Source organism: Trachemys scripta, chromosome 5, assembly GCF_013100865.1.
Source record: "Trachemys scripta elegans isolate TJP31775 chromosome 5, CAS_Tse_1.0, whole genome shotgun sequence".
In the NCBI taxonomy this organism is placed as follows: Eukaryota; Metazoa; Chordata; order Testudines; family Emydidae; genus Trachemys; species Trachemys scripta.
This window is the reverse complement of record NC_048302.1, coordinates 43,316,652-43,344,383: the sequence shown is the minus strand read 5'-3', so window position 1 is coordinate 43,344,383 and position 27,732 is coordinate 43,316,652. Positions and strand designations below refer to the sequence as shown.

At 39.0% G+C, this 27,732-nt stretch overlaps 2 protein-coding genes across 5 annotated transcripts in view; one reads left to right on the top strand and one right to left on the bottom strand.

Moving 5' to 3' along the window:
• MFSD8 (major facilitator superfamily domain containing 8) overlaps positions 1-4,383 on the top strand; it is a 33,827-nt gene extending 29,444 nt beyond the window's left edge. Inside the window, exon 12 of the mRNA XM_034771190.1 lies at positions 4,307-4,383. Coding sequence (XP_034627081.1) covers positions 4,307-4,339 — 33 coding nt within the window. The 3' untranslated portion in view covers positions 4,340-4,383. The remainder of the gene's footprint in view (positions 1-4,306) is intronic.
• Positions 339-24,150, bottom strand: PLK4 (polo like kinase 4). Of its 4 annotated transcripts, none has more exons than XM_034771184.1 (16): positions 22,047-22,348; positions 21,694-21,789; positions 20,163-20,258; positions 19,952-20,066; positions 14,363-15,395; positions 13,450-13,550; positions 10,979-11,352; positions 9,280-9,384; positions 8,693-8,795; positions 7,630-7,779; positions 5,858-5,988; positions 4,835-4,926; positions 4,305-4,452; positions 3,523-3,660; positions 2,361-2,467; positions 339-1,284 (listed from the first exon to the last, which is right to left on the bottom strand). In XM_034771184.1, the coding sequence occupies exons 1-16, from the start codon at positions 22,188-22,190 to the stop codon at positions 1,185-1,187; spliced, it is 3,033 nt and encodes a 1,010-aa protein (XP_034627075.1). In that variant the 5' UTR covers positions 22,191-22,348; the 3' UTR covers positions 339-1,184. The 4 variants fall into 4 exon arrangements, with proteins under 4 accessions (XP_034627075.1, XP_034627076.1, XP_034627077.1 ...); XM_034771185.1 differs by lacking the exon at positions 22,047-22,348 and adding an exon at positions 23,938-24,150 and having other exon boundaries at positions 340-1,284; XM_034771186.1 differs by having other exon boundaries at positions 340-1,284; positions 22,085-22,198.
• Between the last annotated feature and the right edge of the window lie 3,582 nt (positions 24,151-27,732).

Here is a 27,732-nt window from a genome sequence, read left to right as displayed (position 1 = left end):
TTACAATGTAAAATAACTGGCATAGTACTTCCTATGTGGGGAAAAAAAATCAGTAATTCTGTAAATCTAAGAAGAATTCACCATAGTACTAGGCCAAATGCAGAGGTGATCTATACCCAAAGGAAGTATAAATTAGACAATGATCATAAGTAGGTGTAACTTGAATTTTTTTCAGCTTCTCAGCATGCAAGTTAGAGGAGGGGAGGGATAGCTCAGTGGTTTGAGCATTGGCCTGCTAACCCCAGAGTTGTGAGTTCAATCCTTGAGGGGGCCACTTAGGGATCGGGGGCAAAATCAGTACTTAGTCCTGCTAGTGAAGGCAGGGGGCTGGACTCGACCTTTCAGGGTCCCTTCCAGTTCTATGAGATAGGTATATCTCCATATATTATATAAATAGGGTGTGGCCTAATAAGCCTGGCATTTCTACACCATTCAGCTGCACTTTTTCCAGTCCTTATACACCCTTGGATTCAGTGGGCCAAAATCAGAGGTGATGTGCCCAGGGACTTTATTCAGTATCAGAATGTTACAACTAAAGTTGTACCTTTTTACTCACACACATACACACACACACTCCACACACATCAGTGTGCCATCATCTGAGAATGCCCTAGGCAATGGTTTAGTTAAATGAACCAAATGATCTGGACAATTACCACTGCATTTATTTTTTTTTTATAAAATGCTTTTGCAGGGAAATTTCATTAGAAACTGTTGCTACAAAAATATAAAACAAGTATAAAACAATGTATATTTTTACATATATTACTTGTAAGCCACATAAAATACAAGTTATTTACAGGTACAAATATTTCAACAGTGCAAATGCTTTTTCTTTGATTGCCAGCATTGACTGAGCAGTGGGGGGGGGGGGGGACACAAAAAACTATGTACAATTCTGATTGATTGTTCAGGGATTTTTACCTGAAGAATCAGTTAGTCTCAGAGATTGCCCAGAATCTATTATGTAGAACAACTTTGTGTCCTCTGAGGAAAGTATTACACATTTGTAAGATGTGTTTCACAAATGACTGGCTAGATGTAATAGCAACACTTTCCTTCCTGCTGTTTAGCAGACATCAATGAGTAGAATTTCTGAACTATAAGAGTTTCTGGTAAGCTGAGTAAATCAGTCATTTTACTTGAATGCCAGCAAGTTATTTATTAAGCCTTCTAGCCCAATGTCAGCGGGGGCCAGCTGGATTGGTAAACATCACAAGAATTGAAGACAGACAATGCAACTTCTCTTTGATGTATTCTGGTAATTTCTCATTGTCTCCATACCTAGCAAGTGGAGGAAGTTACACACGTAAGTAGTAGAAGCAATTTCTATGCCCAGAACATCCATATATGATTTCAGCAGATTAAGATACTAAAGAGTAAAGACATGTTCAAATTTGGGTGCCTAAACTTAGGAATCTATGGATCCTTAACTTAATGTCAGGAGTTGTGGGTGCTCAGACTCTCTCTGAAGTCAAGTCACTTACTGATTTGTCTAAATATGTATTTGGATGCCTTGAGCACCTAAAGTGAATTTGTCTAATTTTTTTTAACTTGCAGAATTCTTGTGTTCAGGATTGTATAGATTATATAATAACTTGATTAAAAACAAGAGAAAAGTTGAGCAGCTAACTGCAAATCTAGTATCCAAATGGATCTCTTATTGTACACTCAATTGTGTGAAATTCCCAATTTTATTAATTGAACAGCAATAAAACTTATTTGCCATAGTCACTTGAGACTCAAAATAGAACATCTACTGTGTTCAAAGGTCATCTACTGTTTGGGCTGAGGTCATCAGGTCTATACACTTGATGTAGCTTAGCTATTTACTAGGGCATTCCCTCAACTTGTAAATTGTGGACATGTTTTCAGAAAAATGGATATAGTTCTTTTCATTAAGGCTTCCTCTAGTCACCGAGCAAGCAATATAAATAAAATAATCTCATACTGAAGAGATATGGACAGAACCCATTCCCATCTTATCCAGGGCTGACCAAGGATAAATTTTACTATGTGCTTTGCTATTCCTACACTTATTTGATTGCCAAAACACATACGAAGTTACACACATCTGGGTTCTGGGCTTTTTTTTTTTTTTTGTGCTATAACACTAGTAAAGTTTTTATCTACATGCTATGGACATAGTACTACACATATAGACCATTTGGGTTTCCATATGATGAAATTATAGTAAAGAGATGGTTTTAATTTCCATAACGTGCTAATCAAAGTAAACATTTGTAGGAGTTAAAAAATAGTAACTGTGAAAGGTCAACATTAGATATCAACTGCAAAGTTTATTTTGTATTTCCATTTAGTTTGAATGTAATGTATGTGCTTATAGAATTAAGACTCACCTAGTTGTCTGGCCATTTGGAGATGTGTAAGTGATAGAAGAGACACCTGCTTGTGCTACCAACTGGGATCCATCATTGAACTGAACCCACACTGCTCCACTAGTCAACTGACAAGAGATGTGTCCAAAGTTATTACAGCTTGAAAATTTCAAATAATTAAAGTTGCATACAGATCTATTTTAAGAAGTTTATGGTATAATTTTCAAAAATGCCAAAGTCACCTAGGAACCCAAGCCTCATTGTCTTTCAAAGGGATTTTTTGACAGATTTGAAAAATAGGACTTTGGCACTTGTGGAAATTTTATTCTTAAGTTTAGTAGCACGATTTAGCTAAGAATTGTGCAATAAAATTTGTACAAAAACTAATACAAGGTTAGTTTATATGGCTATTGGTTCTACAGTATGTGGTATAATTAGACAAATTACTACACAAATTTACAGACTCATTTAGGACCAGAAGCAGGTCATAAATTCATGTCTGGATTATGCTGTTTTGTAAACTTCAACCTTTTTCCCCCTTATCTGGCACAAAGACCATAAAGAAACCACATATCCAACAATGCATAGAAAATTCCCTCCTAATTCCTCCTCCAAAATAGTACCCAACTAATGACAAGTACAAAAGTGACCAATAGCCCTTTAGTTTAACTCATAGTTGACTCATCCACTTGTTGGAGAGTTATGTTAATTCTCTCTTCATGTAGATGTTATAACAGAAAGACTCTTCTAGAGTGGTATATACAGAATGACCTCTCCAACAGGTGGATGAGTCAACTAATACTAACCTTTTAGAGTTCTATCTCTCCACTAGTTCTGGTCTTTTCCATCGTCTCAAATAGATAGTTAATCTGAACTTCAATAAGTAGTACTGGTTAGCTGAACTACTCCACTGAGGTCTTCTCTTAAGGCTAGTTCCCAATTTCCTCATTCATATTGAGCCTCCCCCCTCCATCATCTTATTGCCCTATCCTGTACTTTCCAACCTATCTTCCTTCAAAAAGTGACCAAAACTGTAGTTTAATGAAACTTACTGTGTACTCCCTGCTTGCAAGTGAAGCTTAAATACATTTTCAAAATTAATCATTTCTTCTAGTTAAAAAAATACACAATTAAAGTCCAAAAAACCTGGTCTTGTCTACTTTATCAGCAAGTCACTACTCACCTGAGAAGCCCAACCAACATTTTTCACAAATACAGATTTTAAAAGCTGGGCTGAATTTGGACTACACTCCTTTTGCTGATTGGAGGAGCAGGTTGTTTCAGGAATGGTAGTGGTGAACACAGAGCCTTCATATGATATCTAAAAATAGAACATAGAAATACACAACACTGTTGTCCTTACTAATGATGAGACCACGGTCACTTAGTTTTAGCAATAAAAACCTTAGATGTTTATGCTCCTTTATTCCTGGTTAAAATATTTAGTCTCCTATGTAAGTCATCTGACCACTTTAATTACTCTACAGCATGCATGGATTACAAACCAACAATTGATACTTTTCACTATATTTTTCATCCTCTGAAATAAAGGACTGGTAACAGGACCTCTTTTATACTATGCAAGTACTTTGAGAGAACAGATTCCCCCTTCTACTTAAGCCTATTTCCCCTTAACTAGAGTCTCCGACTGTCACAACTGCAGTGATTCTCTACTTCATAAACAGAAGAGAGTATCAAATTGTGCTCTACTGCGGTTAGGTACTGCATGACATGTCTTTCAGATTCCTACAAAACCTAGACAAAAATGAATTGAATATCAAGTTACAATTTCTTTGCTTGTCAATTTGTGTCATAAAACATTTTAATCTAACCATATTTGTAATCAAATCTGGTAGGTACACAAGTTAAATCCATAAAAATTTACCTTTGTATCTGAATGTAATTATTGTGTATTTGAATTCTAACTAGACAGCAATCCTCAAGTCTACATACTTGTTTACTTACAGAAGGATTTATGTTGGGAACATGACAAGGAGTAGAGCTCACAGCTATATTTCTATCCACTGAGGTAGCATCTCTCGCTGCGCAGTTTACATCCACTAAAGTAGAGGGAGGTGCCAAAGCCTTCGGAGATTCAGTGTTGCCTGGCTTCCTGGAAATTAAAAATAGCACAAGAATAAAGGTCTTCGTGAATCTTCTTACTGGGGATAATTGCATGAAGTGCAGCGGACTTAATCAGGAAACCTGGCTTCTCTTAATTGCAATTGAACGTGTGGCTTCAGACAAGTTACTTAACCTCTGTTGCTCTACTGTCCTATCTGTAAAATTGGGCTGTATTTATGAAGCACTTTATAGCACCATTCATTGAAGAACTGCAGATTTCATATACGTTTGCTATCTTTTGATCTAGATTTCTTTAACTCACCTGCATGCAGTCTAATTGTATTTTATACCAATGAAGGAGAGTCTATTAATCCAGAGATATTTAAATGTTTACATACCTAGTTTTCCTACATTTTAAAATAAACTTTTACCTTCCAACAATTATTGGAAAAAAGGGAACACTTTCACTTCTCTTTTCTTCTTCCAAAACAGCAGCTTCCAATGCAAGACAAATACGGTGTCCCTAGTTTTGTGAAGAGAAAAAAAAAAAAAAAAAAAAAAAAGGTTATATTGAGAACATGAAAGTGCTATATAAATATCTGTAACATGGACTATCTAATGTGACGAGTGTGCCTGGTGTTTGCAACAGCCTTGCTAAGGCTTACTGGTACAGAGGAAATTGGTTTTGACAAGGCTGCAGCGTTTCTGCTGTTAGCAGTATAGAGAGCAGCTCCTAGACACACTGCTGTGCCTTTAGGGGGAGCTCAACTCATTCTCCTTTAGCTCAAAGAGCTCACTCCCATGCACCTACTCCAAAGCCCACTGAAGACCATTAGAATTCTATGGACTTCAATGGACTTTGGATCACACTCTATAGGGGCACTGAAAATGTGCCCCTATAGGGCAAGATCTAAAGTCCATACCACCCCCTCTTTCCCTTCTCACGGGCCAAGAGAGGAGACAGAAGCAGGATCCCAGTGTAGGAAGCTCACAGTAAAATGAGGGTAGGGAGTGGAAATGCACACAGTGGATGTGTGGTTTGGTTTCTTATTCCCGAGCCCAGAGAGAGGTGGTGTGATTATTCCTGTGACTGCTTATTGGGAAACATAGGGCCTGAAAGGTTGGTTGGTAAATGGGTATTTCACTAAGGGCAGCTTAGCGGCATTTTTTGCTTAAAAATGATCTTTCACATATCTGCAAGGCTGCTTTGCAGAAAAAGCAACAGAGGCTGTTTTCACAATTATCTTTAATTTACACTGAAAGTTAACTAATCACATATAGGGATAGCATTACTTTATAAAGTCTGATTGCATTTTAAAAAGTCATAACATTAAAGAGAAAAAGTAGGCACCAAAAGGATAGAAGATAGTCCTGGAGCCAACCTCTGTGAAAAAGGCTGCAAGTTTAGAGGCGGGCACTTTGCACTCAGAGGTGCCTATACAATAAATATTTACCTCATTTGCATGATCCATATATATTTGTACTTCCTTCTTCAGGCCAATTTCACTTTCTTCTTTCAAAGTGTAGGATTTCCCAGATTTTTCTATCACTCGAGTAATACCTGCTGTCTTGTGTATTTTTGCCCCTAGAAAAACAAAGTCTAATAATTTTTTTCTCTAAAATATCAAAAGTTATTAAGTACAGCAAATTACTGCTGCTACATTCTTCAAAAATTGTCAAGAAATAATATATGTAAGACTTGTTGCAAAGAGAAACATATCCATTCCTTTAACTCACTCCAAGATGAACTCTAAACCTAGGAGAAATCAAAAAGCAACTTAAATAGGTCAACTATAATGTTAACATATATTAATGTATTAGTGTATATTCAGTATCAGATATAGTTCCTGTGCAAATGCCATGCATTTAAAAACACAACAATAACCAAGTATACATACATGAGATCCAGCCCAGGATTTCATAGCCCACCACTTCACCTTTAAATTACTACTTTAATATTTATGTTAAGACAGTGTTTCTCAACCAAGGGTACATGTACCCCTGGGGGGGTACTCAAAGTTCTTCCAGGAGGTATGTCAATTCATCTAGATATTTGCCTAGTTTCACAACAGACTACATGGAAAGCACCAGCAAAGTCAGTACAAACTAAAATTTCATACAATGACTTGTTTATACTTCTGTATATACTATAGCAGTATTTCTCTACCTTGGGTTATGATATATTTTATAATTATATGGGAATAATGAGAAAGTGAGCAATTTTTCAGGAATAATATGCTGTGACGTGTGTTTTTAGGTCTGATTTTGTAAGCAAGTAGTTTTTAAATGAGGTGAAATTTGGGGCACAAGACAATTCAGCCTACTGAAAGGGGTACAGTAGTCTGGCAAGGTTGAGAACCACTGTGTTAAGATATTCCAACTCAAGATATTAAAATAATGAAATCAAGTATTAGAGGATAGTGCTCTTGTGTTACAACTGTTGAAACAAAAATGAAGAATGTATTCATTATTTGTCATACTCAATAAAATGAATACAACAAAACAAGAGCTTGTTCTGCAGAACAGGCACTTCTCAGCAGTGCTACTGAAAAGTGGACTTCCCTGAATACTGATCTATTTGTGTTCCTTCACAATCTTTAAGAAAAAAGTAACTACTACTATTGCTTTGGAAGGGCTAAAATCGACTTCATTGTATTTGAATGCAGCTATGCTATTTACACCAGAAAAGAATTTGGCCTGAAAGCTTTTCTTTATTTGTAAGTCATTTAGAGACATGGTTGGATTCCTTGCTCTTGAGGTTTCTACTAAAAATGCCACAATTTTTTCTAGATAATGACAGGGAAAATCTAAGAGCAAGCACACTATTCACCCATCTAAAATGAGAAACAATCACAGGTAGGGAGAAAGATGATCCACAAAGAGAGTGACAGTAGTTTAATACCACTCTTGTGGTGCGTGCTCAAAACACTCGATAATTGAATCTGCCAGGAGATAGTGGGTATTGTAACTTAACAGTATTTAAATGGTTTGTGTGCTAGGGTGAAGAACAATTGACAAAATATATACAGTACTTTAAAACATTCTAATACTATTTCCTTTTTAAACTTGGAAGCATTCACAATTTGTTCTTAGGCAAAAAAACTTTTAATAAAGCTTGAAGTTACACATGGTTTCTTTTTGATCACCAGGATTTCAGTACAATTTTGCTAACAAGGTTTAATCATTGCAGTAAAAAGCTAAAGATATTGTCCATATGAATACATACCATCATAAAAACAAACTTCAACATCTGCAATAGGTGAATTCTCCATCAACATGCACTTAGCATATCTTGTATAGAAGGTAACTTTTGGTGTTTTGGATCTTACCAACTGTACAAATTTGGCTGCATACTGGTACTTTTTCCAGTACTTTTCTAAAAGAAGAAGATTTAAAACTCTTTTAATTGATTAATTCAGAAGGAAAATATATACGTATTTATAAATTATAATGAATTATTTTTAATTTGTGAGATCTGTCACTGTCTAGCTATTACTAACTGAAAATGGGGAAAGTCAACTTTCAAGAACTTACCTGGTAGTATTTTACAGAGCTATTTAAGTGTTTTACCCTAACAATTTTTTTTTTTTTTAAAGTTAGGCCAGTACAGGACATTCATATCCATGTGAAATATATTGTTTCTGTAGATTCATATATTAATATCATTCAAAGCCTATGCTAGTGATTTCTTTAAGTTAGGAAGCGATGGACACATTTTATGAATATTTTCAAGATGGTTTTGGTAAAGTCAGTGAAAGATCTTTAAAGCAAAAAGTAGGCTGCTGTACTAACCATTCAGTGAAATACATTACTCGATTGTTATATATGGAGAAATACTGTGTTAAATGCTTTAATAATCACTCAGGCTCACACTATGGCCACAAAGAAGTAGAGGCTAGGTTGCCGGCTTTGAAGATTATTTGGAAACCCTTCCCTCAAGTTTAAGTAGTCTGAATACCAGACTCCAAAAAGACTAAAAAAAGCTTCAATCTTACCCATCCCCATATGGTGTAATGTAGGCAAATAAGTGATTCCTTATAAGGAAGTCATTAAATGAAGACCAGTACCCTACCTCACAGCGTTATGAAGTCTCATTACATTTCCAAGGAGAAAAAAGTAGTCAGTTTCAATTAGAGCTCTAGTTTTTGTCTTGCTCCTAAATGAATAGGCATTTTCTCCATTGTATTCAACAAAGTATTTAAAAGCTAGTACTCATTACAACCATGCACAAAGTTTTTTTAAAAACCACACTTTTAATCTACTTAAAAAAAAGAAAAAAATTACACTACCTGGCAAGTTGTCAAAGTTGTATAGAACAACATCTTCAGGAGGAGAGGGAGGACCATCATCAAGAAGGAAGCCTCTTCCTTCATTTGGATGATAAACTGTGATCTAACAAAAGCCCCCAAAAATCTTATAGTTATATTGCTATACAGTATATCACAATATTCCTTATCTGAAAGCTGTGGATGGAAGTTACACAATGCAAGGCTTAACTACCGTATTCCTCTGTCTAAGCAATTTTAATTTACTGTGGCAGGTTTCAGCTAAAAGTTTAGCCAGTTTTATATCTAAAACCAAAATCAGAGGTCTCTATTTTCTTTAAAAACAGAAACGAATCAGTCTGCTACTCGCATTTCAAAGGCTGCACTACCCAAGAAGAAAATATCTGCAGTTTTGCACCCATCCTTGATGCAAAATATTCAACTGCTATCTAAAGGATAAAAAGTGTTCTAAACAAACTGATACTCAAATTAAGGTTAATATAGCTAAAGGCTATTGCTTTTATTTGTGATATACTGAACAGTTTAATACTATAGTCACTTGATATTTATAATAAATGGAAATGATCATTTCAAGTTAAATTACTACTCACCACACTTCCATCACAAGATATTCTGAGAACTTCTTTCACAAGCTCTTGGGAATGGAGTTCTTTCAGAAACTCCATACACACTTCTCCTGCATCTAAAATACTCACCTAAAACACACACAAAATAAAAGCCAGGTTAAAATTTAATTTCTTGCTCAAATGACTATACATTTTTCCCCCACAAATGTTTCAGAAAAGTATTTGTTTTCTCCCACTCCATGTTTATGGCAAATTCATAATAAAAATGAACAATGGCATTACAAAGATCAAGCAGCTGATTTTGTGCTCCCTGAAGTAACTTGTACAGGTAATGCTATTACTTAGGACAATTCTAATGCTTGTTCAGCATGAACAAAGAGTTTTATAGCCAAGTGTGTGGCTTCCTGAAGTGACCAATCAGAAATTAGGAGGTAGACCAGCCCTAATACCTTTTCAAATACTAGGGTAAGGGAGGAGAAAGAACAGATGGAGGATAAAGGGGGGGAAAAGCAGTAAGAGAAACAAAGGAACAAAGACAAGAATGAGAAAAAATAAGAAATTGGATAAGCAGGGACTGAAAGAACTTTATTTTTAGAGATGAAGAGAAAAAAAAGCAATGAGGAAAAGAGATCAAGAGTGTTTGTGAGAGGGAGCAAGACTATTATCTTCAATTCCAATTAAGATACATAGCTTAAAAGGAAATGTTCATGTTTTATATTGCTACCACATGCACACTATTTTAATTTGGTCACATTAACATTCAAAACAAGACCTGTAAAGTTAAAGTGTGCATTTTTCAAATACTTAGAAAAACATGTCTATTTTTAATATATCTAAGAGACTAACAGAAGTACTGGGAGCATAAGCTTTCGTGGGTAAGAACCTCACTTCTTCAGATGCAAGTCTTGCATCTGAAGAAGTGAGGTTCTTACCCACGAAAGCTTATGCTCCCAGTACTTCTGTTAGTCTCTTAGATATATTAAAAATAGACATGTTTTTCTAAGTATTTGAAAAATGCACACTTTAACTTTACAGGTCTTGTTTTGAATGTTAATGTGACCAAATTAAAATAGTGTGCATGTGGTAGCAATATAAAACATGAACATTTCCTTTTAAGCTATGTATCTTAATTGGAATTGAAGATAATANAGTATCAGAGGGGTAGCCGTGTTAGTCTGAATCTGTAAAAAGCAACAGAGGGTCCTGTGGCACCTTTGAGACTAACAGAAGTACTGGGAGCATAAGCTTTCGTGGGTAAGAACCTCACTTCTTCAGATGCAAGTCTTGCATCTGAAGAAGTGAGGTTCTTACCCACGAAAGCTTATGCTCCCAGTACTTCTGTTAGTCTCAAAGGTGCCACAGGACCCTCTGTTGCTTTTTACAGATTCAGACTAACACGGCTACCCCTCTGATACTTAATATATCTAGTTTGTGTCAGGCTGTAGTTTTCTTTTACTTGTAAACTCAGAAAGAGACTACACTAACATTTGTGCCAAAAAATCAGTAATGGCATTAGATTATATGAAGACTGAAGTTTACCATACTAATGAAGACTGAGATTTACTATGCCATACTAATCTTTGATTTCTTTTAATATACATCTTAGAAAGCATGTGAGCACACCTGTTTTACTGAGCAATTGCATAAAAGAAAAGGATCTTCATTTTCACTATACTTAATCCATAAATATATATTTTTATAATTTCAAAAAACAAAAACATACCACTGCATTTTTTGTTTTTTGTCTGATTGATTTTAGCCTGTGAGCATTCAGAGGAGATACAATACTTCGCAGTGTAGGTTTCTGATGTCCTAATAGTTCTTTGCCCCTGATTTTTCCTTGTTCTGAAGTTGGATAGAGACCAAATGAAGTTGCTGGTTGAGCTTTGTCAGATTTACATTGAAGTCCAGAGGTATATTTCTTTGTACTGATCTCATTTATAGAATGTGCAATGTCAATGGGGGCACTGGGATTTTTTTTATCTTTTAAGCCATTCCAGGCATTTCTTGATGTTTCTTGCTGCACACCTAGATGGTATCGGAAACCTCCATTTGTGTTATCAGTACTGATGTGATCCAGAGGCTCTCTCAGCTGAGCTGAAAAATAGCGTAAGTGTGTTCAGGTTAGAGGTTTAAGAAATTCATTACTTTGGAAGATTTTTCTCACTTCTTAAGGGGCAAGAGGAAGAGGGATAGAAAAGAAGGAACTATTTCATGGTCTTTAAAAAAAAATTCAAAGTAACTAAAATTTAAAAAAATAAAACTAAGTAACTGAAGAAGAAAGGTTGGTTAGCCCTCAATATTGAGTAAGATTTCTAGGCTGTGAGATCTGTGTGTCATTTTAGTTTATTCCAAAATAAAATGACTCTCAAATTTGAAAGATATGTATTGAACTCCAATACAATTTAAAATAAATTCCACTATGTGACTAATGTGTCAATCACTGCCTTTTAAATATAGTGGGTGCAGAGTACCTTAACTGAAACAGCATTTCTGAATAATTTGTTTCCCAATTATTCCACTACTAGTACACTTCTAAATATTTATTTAATTTAAAACAGGAATCAAACTTGATCTCCCTCGGTGGCAAGAAATATTGTTAATTTACCACTCAGGTAACGTATGTAGTACTATTAAAAGGACTAGCGAGTTTTACTGAAATTACAATATAGCAAACTCTTGATAGAATAAAAACCACTTCTCAAATGCACTTTTTAAGAAGTGTTTTCTATTTTAGCTATAAACTAGACAGAAATAGAATATTTGAATATGCTACTGCCATAAATAAAAAATAACAATATTTACAATATTCTGCTTTTTTTGTGTCATATGTCAGCAAAAGGGTAGATTAGACATTTAGATTACACTGGTAGGTGTGAATAGTTATGCTATATTTTCCCACCTTCAACTAGGGGAACAGATTGCTTTTATATTTGATTTGGCCATGACTGTTACTTTATATTTGATTAAATGAGGCCCATATTTAATTGGCTTCATCTCTCTCCTTCACCCAAACAATGAATGCATCCTTTCTGCCATGGGATAGAAGCAATGCAAAAAGAATAAAAGAGTTGAGGAGAGAGAGCGAGCAGAGATAGCTAGGTTATATGAGGAATAGGGTAATTCCAAGTATACATCATATGGTTACAATTCCCCCAGGGGAAAGGGAGTCTGGCAATATCAAACAAAGAAAAATCAGTGGCTTTGTGTTATTTAAGCCTCTTGGTTAAATTACATCTTTATTATGTACAGTTTGCATATATGATGTAATATAATGCATGGCAAAGAACTCCTCCTTCCCTTCTGTGTCTTTTGTATTTCTCTCCACCCTCCCTTCTGCAGCTCTAATCATCATCTGTCTTTCATACTATACACTCATACACAAAACATTTGTATGTTATTCAAAGAATGACATCTCAGTATCTTCAAAATAGTGAAGTTGGGGTAAAAAATATTCAAAAGCACCAGAGTCCAATTTTCAAAAGTGACAGGCATTCAGGAACTTAAATCCCATTGGAAAAAGTCAGTGGGACTTAAGTGCTTTTGAAAATATTACCTTCACACTTCAAATCATCGTTTAAATAGGCACAGAGTTGTTCTGCTTCCGGTCAGCACTGAACAATGAGGAAGGACTATAAAATTCTGTACTATAATCTTCCTGTTGGTACTAGTTTTTATTAGTAAAATAAATGATAAAAAAATCAGAAAGTTAATGATGGTAGCCAAAGGAGAGGATGAAATCATTTCAGAGTGCTATACAATTTGACTATCAAGCTTCACTTATGATACTGCAGGCCGCTATTCTTGTACTATTTACTATCCTCTTAGTTCATAATGTGTTTATCTGCACAGAAAAACATTTAAATATTGAAGGAACACATCATAATAATTCGTTATTTTAAGTACCTCCCATGTTTCCTCCAGGAAGCCAGACTGCGCCCTCCCCCTCCCCCGCCCATGGAAGCAAACACTATTTAATGTCCAATTTCTTTTGTAGTATTAGCAGTACATCCCATTGTACTGGATTATTTCATGACACATAATTAGATTTGTCCTTTTGTCACAAATAAGGAAATATAAATTTATAAGACAAGTAAGTAATTACATGCCTGGGGCAAGTAACAGCATTTCTTTAGTTTGTATAGGTCATGCAAACTTGACAATTAAAAAAAACAACATTCTGTAAATTCATACCGTTTGTCTGTATGCTTCCAAGCCACTGCTGCATTGTTTCAGTCTGGGACTTCTGTTCTAATAAACCAATACTGGGCTTCATTGGACAGAGATAATTTGAGCTAAACACACAAATATTTGTAAGTGTTTCCATAACAATAAACATGAATATTTATTGGCTATTGAGCCTAAAGCTAAATAAATTTGTACAAAGGGGCTCTTTTACTGAATGAGTAGTACAGCTTTTGTGAAATAAAAGTGACATCCATAAACAAGATTATACTGTATGTTTGTATAACTTAAAAGTAATGCTATTCCAGATGCAGAGAAAGTAACAGAACATGTTTGCACGGGCTAAGAGAATCATGTAGAACTTTGGAGACTCCAGATAACATGGGACAGGTGCACCAGGCAAATATAGCAAAAAAGCAAATATTATTTCCATAAATATAGTCTAAAATAGATATATTGGTTTATAGTTATACTATTAGTTAATTGAAGTTTGACAAATTCAAGCTAGCCAGGGCTGTCATCAATTAGGATCTGGAACTTGCACATGCAGAGGACAATGGCTACTGGTGAAGCATTGCATTTGGGGCTTTCTTCCCCCACCCCTCTGCAGCCCCCAGACAGTTATACTGGCAGAAGCCACATCCTCCTCCTACTTGGCATCTAAGCCCCGCTTGCAGAGACTTTCAGCAGTCAAGACTTGCTCCTCCCCTCATGATGGGACCCTGCAGTTTTCACCAGGGACATATAGGAGGGGAACTCATTTTTGAAACACTAATAGAAAATGCATTTGTGATGACTGAAATTTAAATATATATATTTTTCTACTATAGCTTATTCCATAACATTATGCATTTAACAAGATAGATAGTTCTTCTAGATTTTCATCTTAAAACTGCCAATTCTAAATCAGACTGATTCTTACTGTGTTTGGTCTTTCACAGGTGGAGATGTGTGCTTTTCAAAAGAACCAGAACTACAGGAAGTCTTATCCTTAAATAGAGGGGGAATATCACCATAGCTGTTTACAGGTGAAAATCTTTCTGTATTTTCCATCACTCCTACTCTGGTCGTTGAAAGCAGTTCTATGGAATGGCATCTCTCCACAGTGTTTGATATTCCTTGAATCTGACTGCGAGATGCGCCAGACCTATCAGAAGAATGGGCCCTCCGAAGATAACGTGAATGTGGCCTCTCTTCAGTAAGTTGCATTGTTCTTCCCCTACCACTTATGCCAGTTTCTTTTCCCTGAATTCCCCACTGATTATAAGAACTGCTTCCATCCACAGATGAAATGTCACTGGAATTCTTATTTTTAGGAAATACAGTCATTTTATTTGGGAGTGGCTGACCAACCAAGAGCCTTTTCTTTTCCTTCAAGCAACCACTTACACTGACACTGGAAGAGCCAGTAAAGGCTGTAGAGATTGTGGCATTTCCACTGTCCATTGAATCCTCCACGGTTCCTGAATCTTTACTTCGTGCCGAGTTATATCTGGACATAAAAGGATGATCCAGTACAGATGAAAGACTTAAACGATCTGCTGGGTTTTTACGAAGTAACCGGTGTACAAGGTCTTGAGCTTCCCCTGACAAACAAGTTGGCATTTCATAATCTGCTAATACTACTTTATTCAATGTGTTCTTGACTGTGTCAGTGTCAAAAGGTGGTTTCCCAATAAGAAGAGTATAGAACATACACCCCAAAGACCACACATCAGATTCAAGTCCATGTGCACTCCGTGTGGCTATTTCTGGAGAAATGTAATTAGGAGTTCCACACATTGTGTAATGCTTTTCATGAGGCATTTTCAATTGCGTTGCTAGTCCAAAATCAGCAATCTTGATGTTCATATTACTGGTGAGTAGAAGGTTAGAAAGGGTGAGGTCCCGATGTAATATTCCATGAGAATGAAGATACAACATCCCTGTGATAATCTGATGCATAAAGTGTCGCGCTGTTAGAACACAAAATATAAAATCTGGTTTTAGTAGAATATTTGAAACAGTAAGTATCAAAACATGACTTTTTAAGTATCTTCTTATCTGCCCCAATCTGACCCATTTATTAGGATCAATTTACTACTAAAAATGTGTAATGTAACTATCATTATATTAAAGAGATTAGAGAAGAGATTATTTGCTGTTACCATACTGCTTAGCTGCCTCACCAAGACTGTGTGTTTCTAAGGCAAATCCATGAAACACGGAAATGGCGCTTGTAACCCAGTAATCAAATCTATTTCTTTGCCACTGTGCAAAACCACACTGAATCAAGAACTTGAGTACAAATTGAAAATATTTAAAACTGGCCCTAGATGCTTTGACAACTTGTTAACATGGGGCAGTGATTTTATTTTTGAACACCCTAGAACAGTGGCTTTTAAATTGTGGTCCGCAGACCGCTGGGGGTCTACAGGCTACGTCTAATGGGTCTGCAAAAGATTGTTGTTACCAGAGAAGGGTGGTTTTCAGCCTGTGGTCCATGGGGCTCTGCAGACTTCGTCTAAAATTTCCAAACGGGTCAAACAACTCCATTTGCAAATGTTTAGGGGTCCGCAAATAAAAAAAGGTTGGGAAAAAAAAAAAAAAAATCACTGCCCTAGAAGTTAGTATATAAAGCAGATTCCTAGAACCAATTTGTTTTGTGTGATGTATAGGTTATATATACACAAGAGACCAGGTATTTGGACACAGTGTAACAGATCACTAACAAGCTGGCACAGAAGTCAACAATGTTGAAAACACAAATAATTTTGAGCAGTCCCTTCTCCCACTAAACTAATGTAAAAGTTACAATTAGAAACTGTTTTCCCTACCACAACAGGTAAAGCAATCATGCAACAGAGAAGAGCAAGAGCGTAGTCTAGAACAAGAGGGTAAATGCCTTAAGACTTCACACAGACTGAAATAGTGTCCTGTACCATTGCATCAAGATTATGGCTATGGCAGGAAGCACTGTTTGATGAGGCAAATGACCATTAACCCCTCTTCCATCCCATACACATTACAACATAAACATAACTTTTCTTCTCATTTCCTTTTAATTACCAATCCTTATTACAGCTCAAGGAATTCACCCTTCCTAATTGTGTACATGATGCACACTTGGCAAAGTGCCTGAAGCACATAGGGAAAAAAAGTTACAAGTTATTCTAAAATACAGTAAAGTCACCTCTACAAGGCAGCCTTCTGTCCTGAAACCACTCAGAAGTATTCCCAAGTGTACTGTGTACAAGTCAGCTTCATCATTAGACCACCTCTAAATTCAGTCAATATGACTCTACATGACAACATAAGAGCAGGATCTTATTCAACAAATCCTTATGACTTAGTGAGAATAAGAAGTTTGTACCACCCTCAATGCCTGTGTTGGCTCTGCACTGCCAACAACTAGAAGAGGAATTATATTCACTTGCATTTCGTTTACGAATTGTGTATAAGTTCCAATTAGTTGCACCTGTGCAATCCCACTGGAGACAGTGGTGTTACCTTCAGAATAGAACTGCATTTTAAATTTGGTAGTCATCCCTAGGGATGTACTGTATTCTTCAGTGCTTCTGCCTCCCAGCTGGAGTGCAATTAAAGACATATTGGTTGGAAAGCAACACCAACTACCATCTTTCAAATTGCAGAAGCTAGTCTACTGGCCAACTCCCTTATTCCCCTCCCCCACCTGCTCCCAATATATTCAGTCTCTTTTTCTACTCTTTAGGAATTTGGAGTGGGCAAAGACCTTAAGAAAACTTTGGAGAGAGTGGAGTGAATTGTACTGGTAAAAGTCACCATTCCACAAAAAAGACTACTTTGTATCTAGCAGACAGTATTTTTTAAATAACTTTTCCCAAATTGGTTAAAGCACGCCGCTTTGCAGCTTCCTGTTCTATCACTTAATTCTGGCTCCTGAGTCTGTTATGGGGATGATATCTATAAGGGATGATGCAAAGCTTTAACAGGTGAAGGACAATGAATTGCACTTTCAGGTATTTTGGTGCTTTAAACAAAACAAAAAAATCCCCTAACGTACAGAAATATCTGTCCTGAACCACTATTCAAGAGACCAACAAAAATCAGTTGTTTGACATGTATATCTACTTGACAAGGAACAAATATTTGCACTGTAAAAATTATAAACAAAAGAAATAGTATTTTTCAGTTCACCTCATACAAGTACTGTAAGGCAAGCTCTATCGTGAAAGTGTAACTTACAGATATATATATTTTTTGTTACATAACTGCACTCAAAAACAAAATGTAAAACTGTATAGTCCACTCAGTCCTACTTCTTGTTCAGCCAATCATTAAGACAAACAAGTTTGTTTACATTTACGGGAGATACTGCTGCCTGCTTCTTATTTACAATGTCACCTGAAAGTGAAAATAGGCATCCGCATTGCACTTTTGTAGCTGGCGTTGCAAGGTATTTATGATATGCTAAACATTCGTATGCCCCTTCATGCTTCAGCCACCATTCCAGAGGACATACTTCCATGCTGATGATGCTCGTTAAAAAAATAATGCTTTAATTAAATTTGTAACTGAACTCCTTGGGGGAGAATTGTATGTTTCCTGTTCTGTTTTACCCACATTCTGCCATATATTTCGTGTTCTGGCAGTCTCAGATGATGACCCAGCACATGTTCGTTTTAAGAACATTTTACAGCAGACTTGACAAAACGCAAAGAAGATACCAATGTGAGTTTTTTTAAAAATAGCTACAGCCTTCGACCCAAGGTTTAAGAATCTAAAGTGCCATCCAAAATCTGAGGGGGGAACGAGGTGTGGAGCATGCTTTCAGAAGTCTCAAAAGAGCAAACACTCAGATGCGGAAACTACAGAACCCGAACCATCAAAAAAGAAAATCAACCTTCTGCTGGTGACATCTGACTCAGATGTTGAAAATGAACATGCGTCGGTCTGCTCTGCTTTAGATTGTTATCAAGCAGAATCCATCATCAGGGTGGTTGAAGCATGAAGGGACATATGAATCTTTAACACATCTGGCACGTAAATATCTTGCGATGCCGGCTACAACCATGCCATGCAATTTCAGGTGACATTGTAAACAAGAAGCGGGCAGCATTACCTCCTGCAAATTGCAACCAAACTAATATGTCTGAGCGATTGTCTGAAGTAGCACTGAGTGGACTTGTGGGCTATAAGGTTTTACATTGTTTTATTTTTGAGTGCAGTTTCTTTTTCGTACATAATTATACATTTGTAAGTTCAACTTTATCATGAAAGAGATTGCATTACAATACTTGTATTAGGAGAACTGAAAAATACTATTTCTTTTGTTTTTTTACAGTGCAAATATTTGTAATAAAAAAATATAAAGTGAGAACTGTACATGTATTCTGTGTTGTAATTGAAATCAATATATTTGAAAAATGTAGAAAACACCCAAAAATATTTAAATAAATGGTTTGGTTTTTTTTTAATCGCGCAACAGATTTTTTTAATCACGCAACAGGCCTAGTTTCTGTTGTATGGAAATGCAACTCAGATGTAATACCAGAGGCGCGAATCTGTGGAGTAAGAATGTGCCAATTTTACATAGTCATATTTCAGACTAGAACTGTAATTTAACAAAGGTTACACCTTAATGTTAAAAGGGAAGATCTACCTCGGCATCACTGAAGACCAGTTTTTAATATTTGATTTCTAGTAACACACGGACTTATAAGGAGGGATGCAAGAAACTGGTTTCCCAGAGAAAAACATGGAATTTTCATTTTTACAAACAATCTTCAGTTTTTACATTTTGTGAAAAAATAAAAATATATTAACTATTAACTTAATTTTGCTGGAAGTACCAATGTCACTTATTCAATGCACACAACCTCCCGCTCTTGTGACTGATTTTTTAATTTAAAATTACAATGGAACCCCTTTTTATCCAATCTAATTGGGACCAGGGGTAGAATGGATAATCAGGAGAATTGGGATAATCAGGAGAATTGGCAAAGAGCTTTCTACCCCTTATTTTGAGATGCGGTGGGGGGTGCTCGGGCAGTCAGCCCCACGCAGCTGGTGGTTGGTTAACGCAGAGCCACAGCCACTGTCAGCCCCAGGCAGCTGGTGGTTGGTTAACATGGAGATCCAAATAATGGAGGCTTGGATTAACGGGATTCTACAGTATATCAATAAACCATTGTGTTCTACTGATAACTATATATACAGTGGCTAAGGAAACTAAAGTTCAGCATTTCATTTTAATCACAGAAAAACATGGATTTTTATGGGTTTTTTTTAAATCAGAGAATTTTAGATTTTTTAATCACAGAAAACTAGGATCCCTGCTTATAGGTCATAATTGTTGTTATTCTATTATGCAATTGTAGCAAAGTCTTTCAAGTACTACTAGATTTAGAACTACATAGAATTGCTCCAAGGGAAAGCAATAATAGTGAAACATTTTTAAAAGGGACCTTTATCTATCAAAATTAAATGCCTGTTTAATGATAAAAAAATACTAACTAAAAATGTCACTATATGAAAGAATCCAACCCACTTTCTTCTTCAGAGAAAGGCTTCATTCTGTTCTTTAGATATCTGCTCATTTCTCCATTGTGACACATCTCTAGTATCAGGTACACGTAGTTGCTATCTTCAAAATAATTATAAAGCTAGAACATAAAAACAGAATAAAAACAGTTAGAATACTTTTACAATGAAGAGAGCAGAATTTTAAGGTAGTGTACAAAGTGTAAGGTTATTCTTACCTCAAGTATAGAAGGATGTTTTAATTGACAATGTATCTTTACCTCATTTTGAACTCTCTGTACCATTCCAGCTTTGTGCATGGCCTTTTTGTCTATCTGAAAGGGACCAGAGAAGTAGTTTCAAGACACATTTTAAGATAAATCCCACAATTCAAGTATCAGAGGGGTAGCCGTGTTAGTCTGAATCTGTAAAAAGCAACAGAGGGTCCTGTGGCACCTTTAAGACTAACAGAAGTATTGGGAGCATAAGCTTTCGTGGGTAAGAACCTCACTTCTTCAGATGCAAGGGACCACAGGACCCACAATTTAGTCAATGTTGTGAATGCTACCATCAGACTCTACTTGTGTTGACTATATATTGCATAGTACAAGTTCTTTTGTAACCCTACAAATACCCAAGTTCTTTCTACATTTAACTTTTTTAAAATCAGTCTATCTGCACTTTGAGTTTAAATCACAATATTGTGCACTTAATACCTTGTTCTTAGTAGTAAACACACAGAGATTTGGAATAATATTTGATTATTAAACAAGCAGTTATGCATGCAAATCTAGAAGAACTGAAAAAAGGAGACACTAATAAAACAGATAAGAAATATTTAGGCGTATTTAATGTGGTAAAATGGAATATTTATAAGCAATATGTAGTCAATTTCAATGAAACCTGAAAATATAATCTTGTGAAGACAAACCTATACAGCATGTATTAATTCTAGCAAAAGTTTGTTAATATGAATATGTAAAGTTTATAAAATACAAACTGATATTTTGATAAACTATAAGCCAGCCTTTCAAGACAATCAAGATTAACCAGCCCAGGCACAAAACCTGTTTACCCACAATTACCACAAAGAGGATAATAATGAAAAATCTAATGATTTTTCTTTTTTAGCAGATTAAAGTAAATTTCTTGTCCACGGGTCAGTGGAATTTTGCAAGCCTACTATAAATTCAGGTCCTAATCCTGCAAACTACTCTGCGTGAGCTGAACCCCCTGCACTCATTTGGAACCTCACTGACGTCAGGATCAGGCTCTTAGAATATAAATTCTGAGGCAGGAACTGTGGGCCAGATCCTCAGATTATAAATTATCCTCCTGTAAATTATCATAGCTCCGTTGAAATCCATGATAATTTACACAGGCTGAGGATAAACCCCATCTTTTATGTGTTTCTACTGCACTTGGCATGAAGAAGACCCAATCAGATTAGGATGTCTGGGCATCACCATATATATACACACACACACACACATATATATATATATAAAATGAACTTTGCAATATGCAATTCAATCACTAGCTCTTAGCCACAAAATCTAATGCAAAGCATTAGATATGCAACCAAAAGCAAAGTTGGGCAAGGGAGGAGAAGATACCAGCAGTGAGAGGCAATATTCTCTCAGCAGTATGCATAGCTATAGTAGGACAGGAATGTGCTGAGGTGACTTGTCCACCAGTGGTTGCACCTGTGCAAGGCACATTGGCACACATGCATTCTCCCGCCCTGTATGGGGCAGTAGTAACACTTACCATTTTGATAGCCACTTCCAGGCCAGTTTTTAGGGATATTGCCCTGTAGACCCCGGCGAAGGAGCCCTTCCCCAGAAGGTTCCCCACCTTGAAATCCTGAGAGAGAGAGAGAGAGAGAGACCACCACAGTTAGTCTTCCATCACTGTGCAGGGCGCCCCTCATCCAGGGGTGCTGGAACAATTTTTATAGTGGGGGTGCTGAAAGCCATTCAATCAAACTGTAAACCATGTATATGATGGAAACCACTTCAAGCCAGGGGGTGCTGCAGCACACACACACCGGCACCCCTAGTTCCAACACCTACGCCCTCTTCCCGGCCGGGGGGAGGAGGGGACGGGCGCCAGGAGCGTACCTGGATAGAGCACTCTCCGGCCCGGCTGCGAGACATACCGGCAGAGGCAACGCGGCTGGGCGTGGGGGCCAGAAGGAGACTCAGCAGCCACTCCGGCATCTTCCCCGCAGCTTGCACTCTAACACAGTGGCCGGAGGGGAGCATTAACCGCGGCGCCGGAGCCGGGCAGCCTTCCCGCCGGCTCTCCCGCGCCTGGGGGAGTTGAAGGGGGAACAACGGCCGCCAGCTCCCGCTGCCATAGCAGCGGCGGCAGAGTCACTTCCCGTCGTCCTGCCATCCTAAGCGGCCGCAAAGAGATGCTCCTCCCCGTGGCCCGTCACAGCCCCCGCACGGAAGACTCGCTTCCCTTTGGGGCTGCTCCGCCCCTCAAGCGGGCACTAGGGACCCTGAGCACCAGTGACTACTAGGATCCCGTGGGACAATTGAAGCGAGATGGCAACAGATGTGCACGGCAGGGAGAAAGCGAAAGGGGCCCACTCACACTCCCAGGGCTGTGGCCAAGCTGTGTGCTCCGCTAAGTTCCCTTGTAAACGGTGACGCACAGAAGCCTTCCCTGTCCCTGCAGTGCGTAGGGAGACCAACCTGGAGCTCTGCAACCACCCTCCAGCGAGAACAACCTCTTGTCAGCTAGGGACGCTCAGCGATGGCACACGGACAACACCCTGTACCCTAAAGGGCTGAGCCCAACTCCAACAGCTGGAAATAGTGTAGGCGGATCCCAACCACCTTTTCACTTCTTAGGGGGTCTAACCTAACAATGTCCCTTCATCACCACAGTTGATCGGGATACAACACAATTAAAGGGACGATCTTGCTAACTAGTCCCCTGGCTCAGTGTTACTCTCAGGGCAGACAAGCCTTAGTATAAAATATTTATCTCTTCCGTGTACTTCCTGTCACTTGTATGTGAACAATGAGGTAGTATTAGTATTGAGTGGGATGTATGGTATTATGGAGAACCCATCGCTAGCAAGAGAAGACTGTCACCAGACAATGGCCCACCCGTTCAGGCTGAGAATTTCTATGGGAAAGTATTTGTTATAGTCTCTGGCCCTAATCTGCAATGTACTTCTACATCGACCTCGAGCTTCCAACACGACGACTCTCCAGTCCAGACAAAACTCCGATTGACCACAACCAGAATCATATACATGTTCTGTCTCCTGAGTCAGGACATGAGTAGCGGCTTCCAGTACAGACTGGTAGCAGAGTAACTTCAAAATACGTCAAAATCTTGGTCTTTGCCTTCTCCTTGATGTACCAAAGAAGGCCAGAGACCGCAGCGACAGGTGCTTCTGAAACGCATGCAGTTAACAGTGGAGTAACAAGTGTCTGCTGCACTGCAGCCAGCTGATCCACCGGGCTTGCGGTCATTGGGAGACAGAAGCTGCAGGATTCATGCGGGGTCTGGACAGCAGAGCAATCAAGCGAACACGCCCAGAGGCAGTAGAAACCATCTGCCTGGTAGTGTGGTCTGAGATCAGATTGCACCAGAAATACTAGGCTGGGGGAGAGAGCGGGGGTTCCCTAGGAGCAGACGGTGCTATGGAATTCACACTTGCCACCTGCCAGGGTTCAGGCTGCCAGGAGGTGGTGGGCACGACCGGGGGAAAGGCCACCCTATCCGTGTCCTCCTCCCCAGTCGCGCTTACTGCGCCGGGGCGCCCCTGGGAAGCCTTAGGCCCTGAGCCAGCACAACACAGCCGGGGGAGGAATTCACTCCCCTCGCGGGGGTTGGGAGAGGCACCACCCCAGCAGGTAGCAGGAGGGGGCGGGGCTGCTGCTCCAAGCTTCCCGTCCCGGAGGAATTGGTCGGGTCCTGCCCCTGTCCACTCAGGAGAATGGTGGGGTCTCGGCCCCACCCCCACGCGGGGGATGGTCGGGTCCGCACCTCTATCTTCTCGCCGATGCAGGTCGCCATGGTGCCGGCTGCTCCTCCCGCGTCCTCTCTATGATTTCCCCTCCGAAGCGCGGCTGCGGCGCCCCATTATGGCCGCGTCCTCAGCCCGCCGTGCCCCAGGCCGCTCCTGTCCCGCTCCAGGGCCCGGCGGGAACCTCCCTTCCTCCACACTACCATTTTGAAAAATCGCGCCGTTAACCCTCCTAGAGCGAGGCTGCGGCTGACGTAATCACGCTCCCTCGGACGCGCCAGTAGCGCCATGTTGCGGGAAGAGATGGCGCATGCGCAGTTGGCTGATTACTCATGCCGAAATAAACAAATGTATGATTGCTGCGCATGTGCGAAATGGAACGCAGACCCATCCCGGGGCGGCCTGGCTCCATCTGCAGGCTGCTGCTGGAAATGCAGCGAAGAACGTTTAATTGGATGCAGCCACACTCCCGAGTTTGTAAGGGCTCCTTCCATGCATTATTATTAGAGGCTGGTGTACTTGACCTGGTAAGTTTAGATTCTGAGTCATTCAGATCCGAATCTGAACTCTCCCAAAGTTGGGGAGTAGGAGGAGGAATTCATATCCTTGATTACGGTGTGGACCTTTCCCTAATAACAAAGGACAAATTATTATTACTCACTCATTAGTAATTACTACTGCAGGCTGGTCCCCGACTCTGGAATGAACTTCTCAAAGGAACTAAGAAGTATTCCGAACCCAGTAGTGCCTCTCTCACAAATTAATCGTGAGTCCTGGGCTTTTGGAGCCTGCAGGGACCGCTCTCCCAATGACTGAAAAGCTCATATATATTCCCACAGCTTTAGAGCTGCCCAGGATGTAGCAACAGGAGCAACCTGTGAATGTCGAAGGAGCAGGAGCTGAAACAGCCACTGACCCTGAGCAGCAGCCCGTAGTGTCCCTGCTCTTGGAAGAGTATCGGCCAGGTCCCGACTCTCGGTCAGGTTTTGAGAAGTGCAAGCCCCGGGACTAGGGGTTTGGGAAGTACAATCCCGAAGCAACTGTGGGGAAGTGGCCCCGTAGGGAAGATTCATGGAGTGTTGCTTCTTGCAAAGGCTAAACTAATCCCATATTGTTTTCACTGTGCTATCACTTATATGAGTGGTTGATATCTGTTGTTGAATAGAAATACTCATAAATCATTTTTGGAATATTATAGTTACTTTCAACACTTACTTTTTGTAATATTTAATTGAAGATTAGACTGCTCCCTAAGGCTGCTGTTACTGATTAGGTGCACCTTAATTAACATCGATACTTTGTGAATATGACCTCTGGTCTTTGCTCATATGTACAGTAATGACAGAACATATTTCACTTTTCCTGTTGCTTGTAATACCTACTTTTCTCTAAAATCCCCTCTCCTGACATATTCCTTTGCACCCTGTTCAGCTACATTCAGAAAACAGAGTTAATGTAAAGTTTGTTAATATGTATATGTGTACCTCATCAACCCTAAAAAGTGTTATAAATTCTATATGCAAGTGGATCATGATGCATTAATTAGGTCAGTAGTTCTCAAACTATTTATTATCCAGCCCTTCTTTTATCAGGGAAAATAAACTAGGAAGGGAGAGAGTCACAACAGTAATAGGAAATAGATGGGAGTCCCCTATTATAGGGACAAAGAGCGGATAAGAGGAGGCTACAGCTGAGCAGCCTGGGGAAGGCACGCATTTCAAGCTGCACATTGCCAGAAGAACAGAGGGGTGTTAAAAAGTCAAAGCACAAACTAAAAACATGATGATACGGTTATTTAAAATCTCATGATGGAGGCAGGGGTCTGCCTCATGTTTTGTTCTCTTGAGGTGGTCTGACTCGTGATTTTTGATCTCTTGGCAGTACTGCAAACCTCACCACCTTCCTCTTCAAGTGTATGGCACAAATCTTTAGTATTGCCTTCTCTAATATAAACACAAAGCAGCATGTACATAATTATTAAAAGAAAAACCCTACCTTAACACTACGCTGCACAGACAGTTTCCTCTGGAGTAAGGATTGAGACAGAAAATGAACCACAGGTAAGAGTATTAGTTATGTTGCTTAATGCACTAGTGCAGGGGTCGGCAACGTTTGGCACGCGTCTCACCAGGGTAAGTACCCTAGTGGGCTGGGCCAGTTTATTTACCTGCTGACGCAGCAGATTTGGCCGATCGTGGCCTCCACACACTTCGGTTCACCGTCCCAGGCCAATGGGGGCGGCGGGAAGCGGCGCGGGCGAGGGATGTGCTGGCCACGGCTTCCCAACGCCCTCATTGGCCCGGGATGGCGAACTGTGGCCAGTGGGGGCCACGATCGGCCGAACCTGCCGCGTCAGCAGGTAAATAAACTGGCCTGGCCCGCTAGAGTGCTTACCCTGGCGAGCCGCATGCCGAACGTTGCCGACCCCTGCACTAGTGGAAAGTACCCAGTTACTATGGTGATCAGGGCTGTCTGTAGAAGAACCTATATAGAATAAAATTAATAATTTTACAGCAGCATAAGCTTACACGTTACTTTGTAAATAGAGTAACACAAATTCCCTCCCTTTCATCATTATATCCCATAAACCTGGAACATTAAATGTCTGACTATGAACAGAAATTAGGACATCGAATTGGTTGTTCAGAGAAAATGGACAGTCAATTTTCTGTGTGCTAGTTTATGATGAATAGATATGGAAAAGCCTCCCAATCATATGTTTCAAAAAGGAGTAAATAATAAATCACCACATAAAATGCACATTATAAGAAAATGGTCTTTCAAGGACCCTCTATATTCTTACATCTAGAAATATGGTGTTTCTGTTGTGGCGATCACAGTATGATGATTTGTGACATTTGTCATCAGATTATATTACTTTTATAAAATATGGGCATGCGTTTGGAGATGTTTTATAATTATTATGAAAGTGACAGGTTTACATTATTGGTTAGCACCAAACAGTATAGAAGGTTAGTTATCTCTTTGCAGACATACCTAATTTAATATTAATTAAAGGTACTTGTGTGCCCTGAGCAGTGCTTAAAGTAGATTAAAGCAGAGGGGGAAGCTCTCATCACATTTGCCAAGAATGAGAGCGAGCCATGTGGGAGCACTGCTTACCCAACCAGAAAAAGGAGGGGATTGGAAGGTCCCTTCTGTTCTGCTTTTAGCAGAAGAGGTGAATTGCACTTCCTTCCACTCCCCTTACTTCAGTCCTGAGGAGAGAATATGTTGCTACTATAATATTATTGCATGGTGAAACCAGTAGCAACTTTCTTGTGTTTTTTTTTTTTTAACCATCCCAGCATTCTCACACTGTATTGATTACAGTTCTACATCATTATTAAAATATCTTTTCACTTAAAGCAGTAGATTTTTGATAGTCCCTTGAATGATCCTTTAAGATAGGTCTTACTATATTCACATTTCTATAACTCCTTCCATCCAAAGATTTCTGCATTGCACACACATTATTTAATCACAGTTCTCCTGAAAAACAAATATATATCATTGCCCCTATTTTACACATGGAGAAACTGAGGCACAGAAAAATTAAGTTACTCTTCCCTAGGTCACACACGTCCATCTGTGCCTAAGGGTATGTCTACACTACGGGATTACTCCGATTTTACAGAATTCGATTTTTGGCAACAGATTGTATAAAGTCGAGTGCATGCGGCCACAGTAAGCACATTAATTCGGCAGTATGCGTCCATAGTACCGAGGCTAGCGTCTACTTCCGGAGTGTTGCACTGTGGGTAGCTATCCCATAGTTCCCGCAGTCTCCCCCGCCCATTGGAATTCTGGGTTGA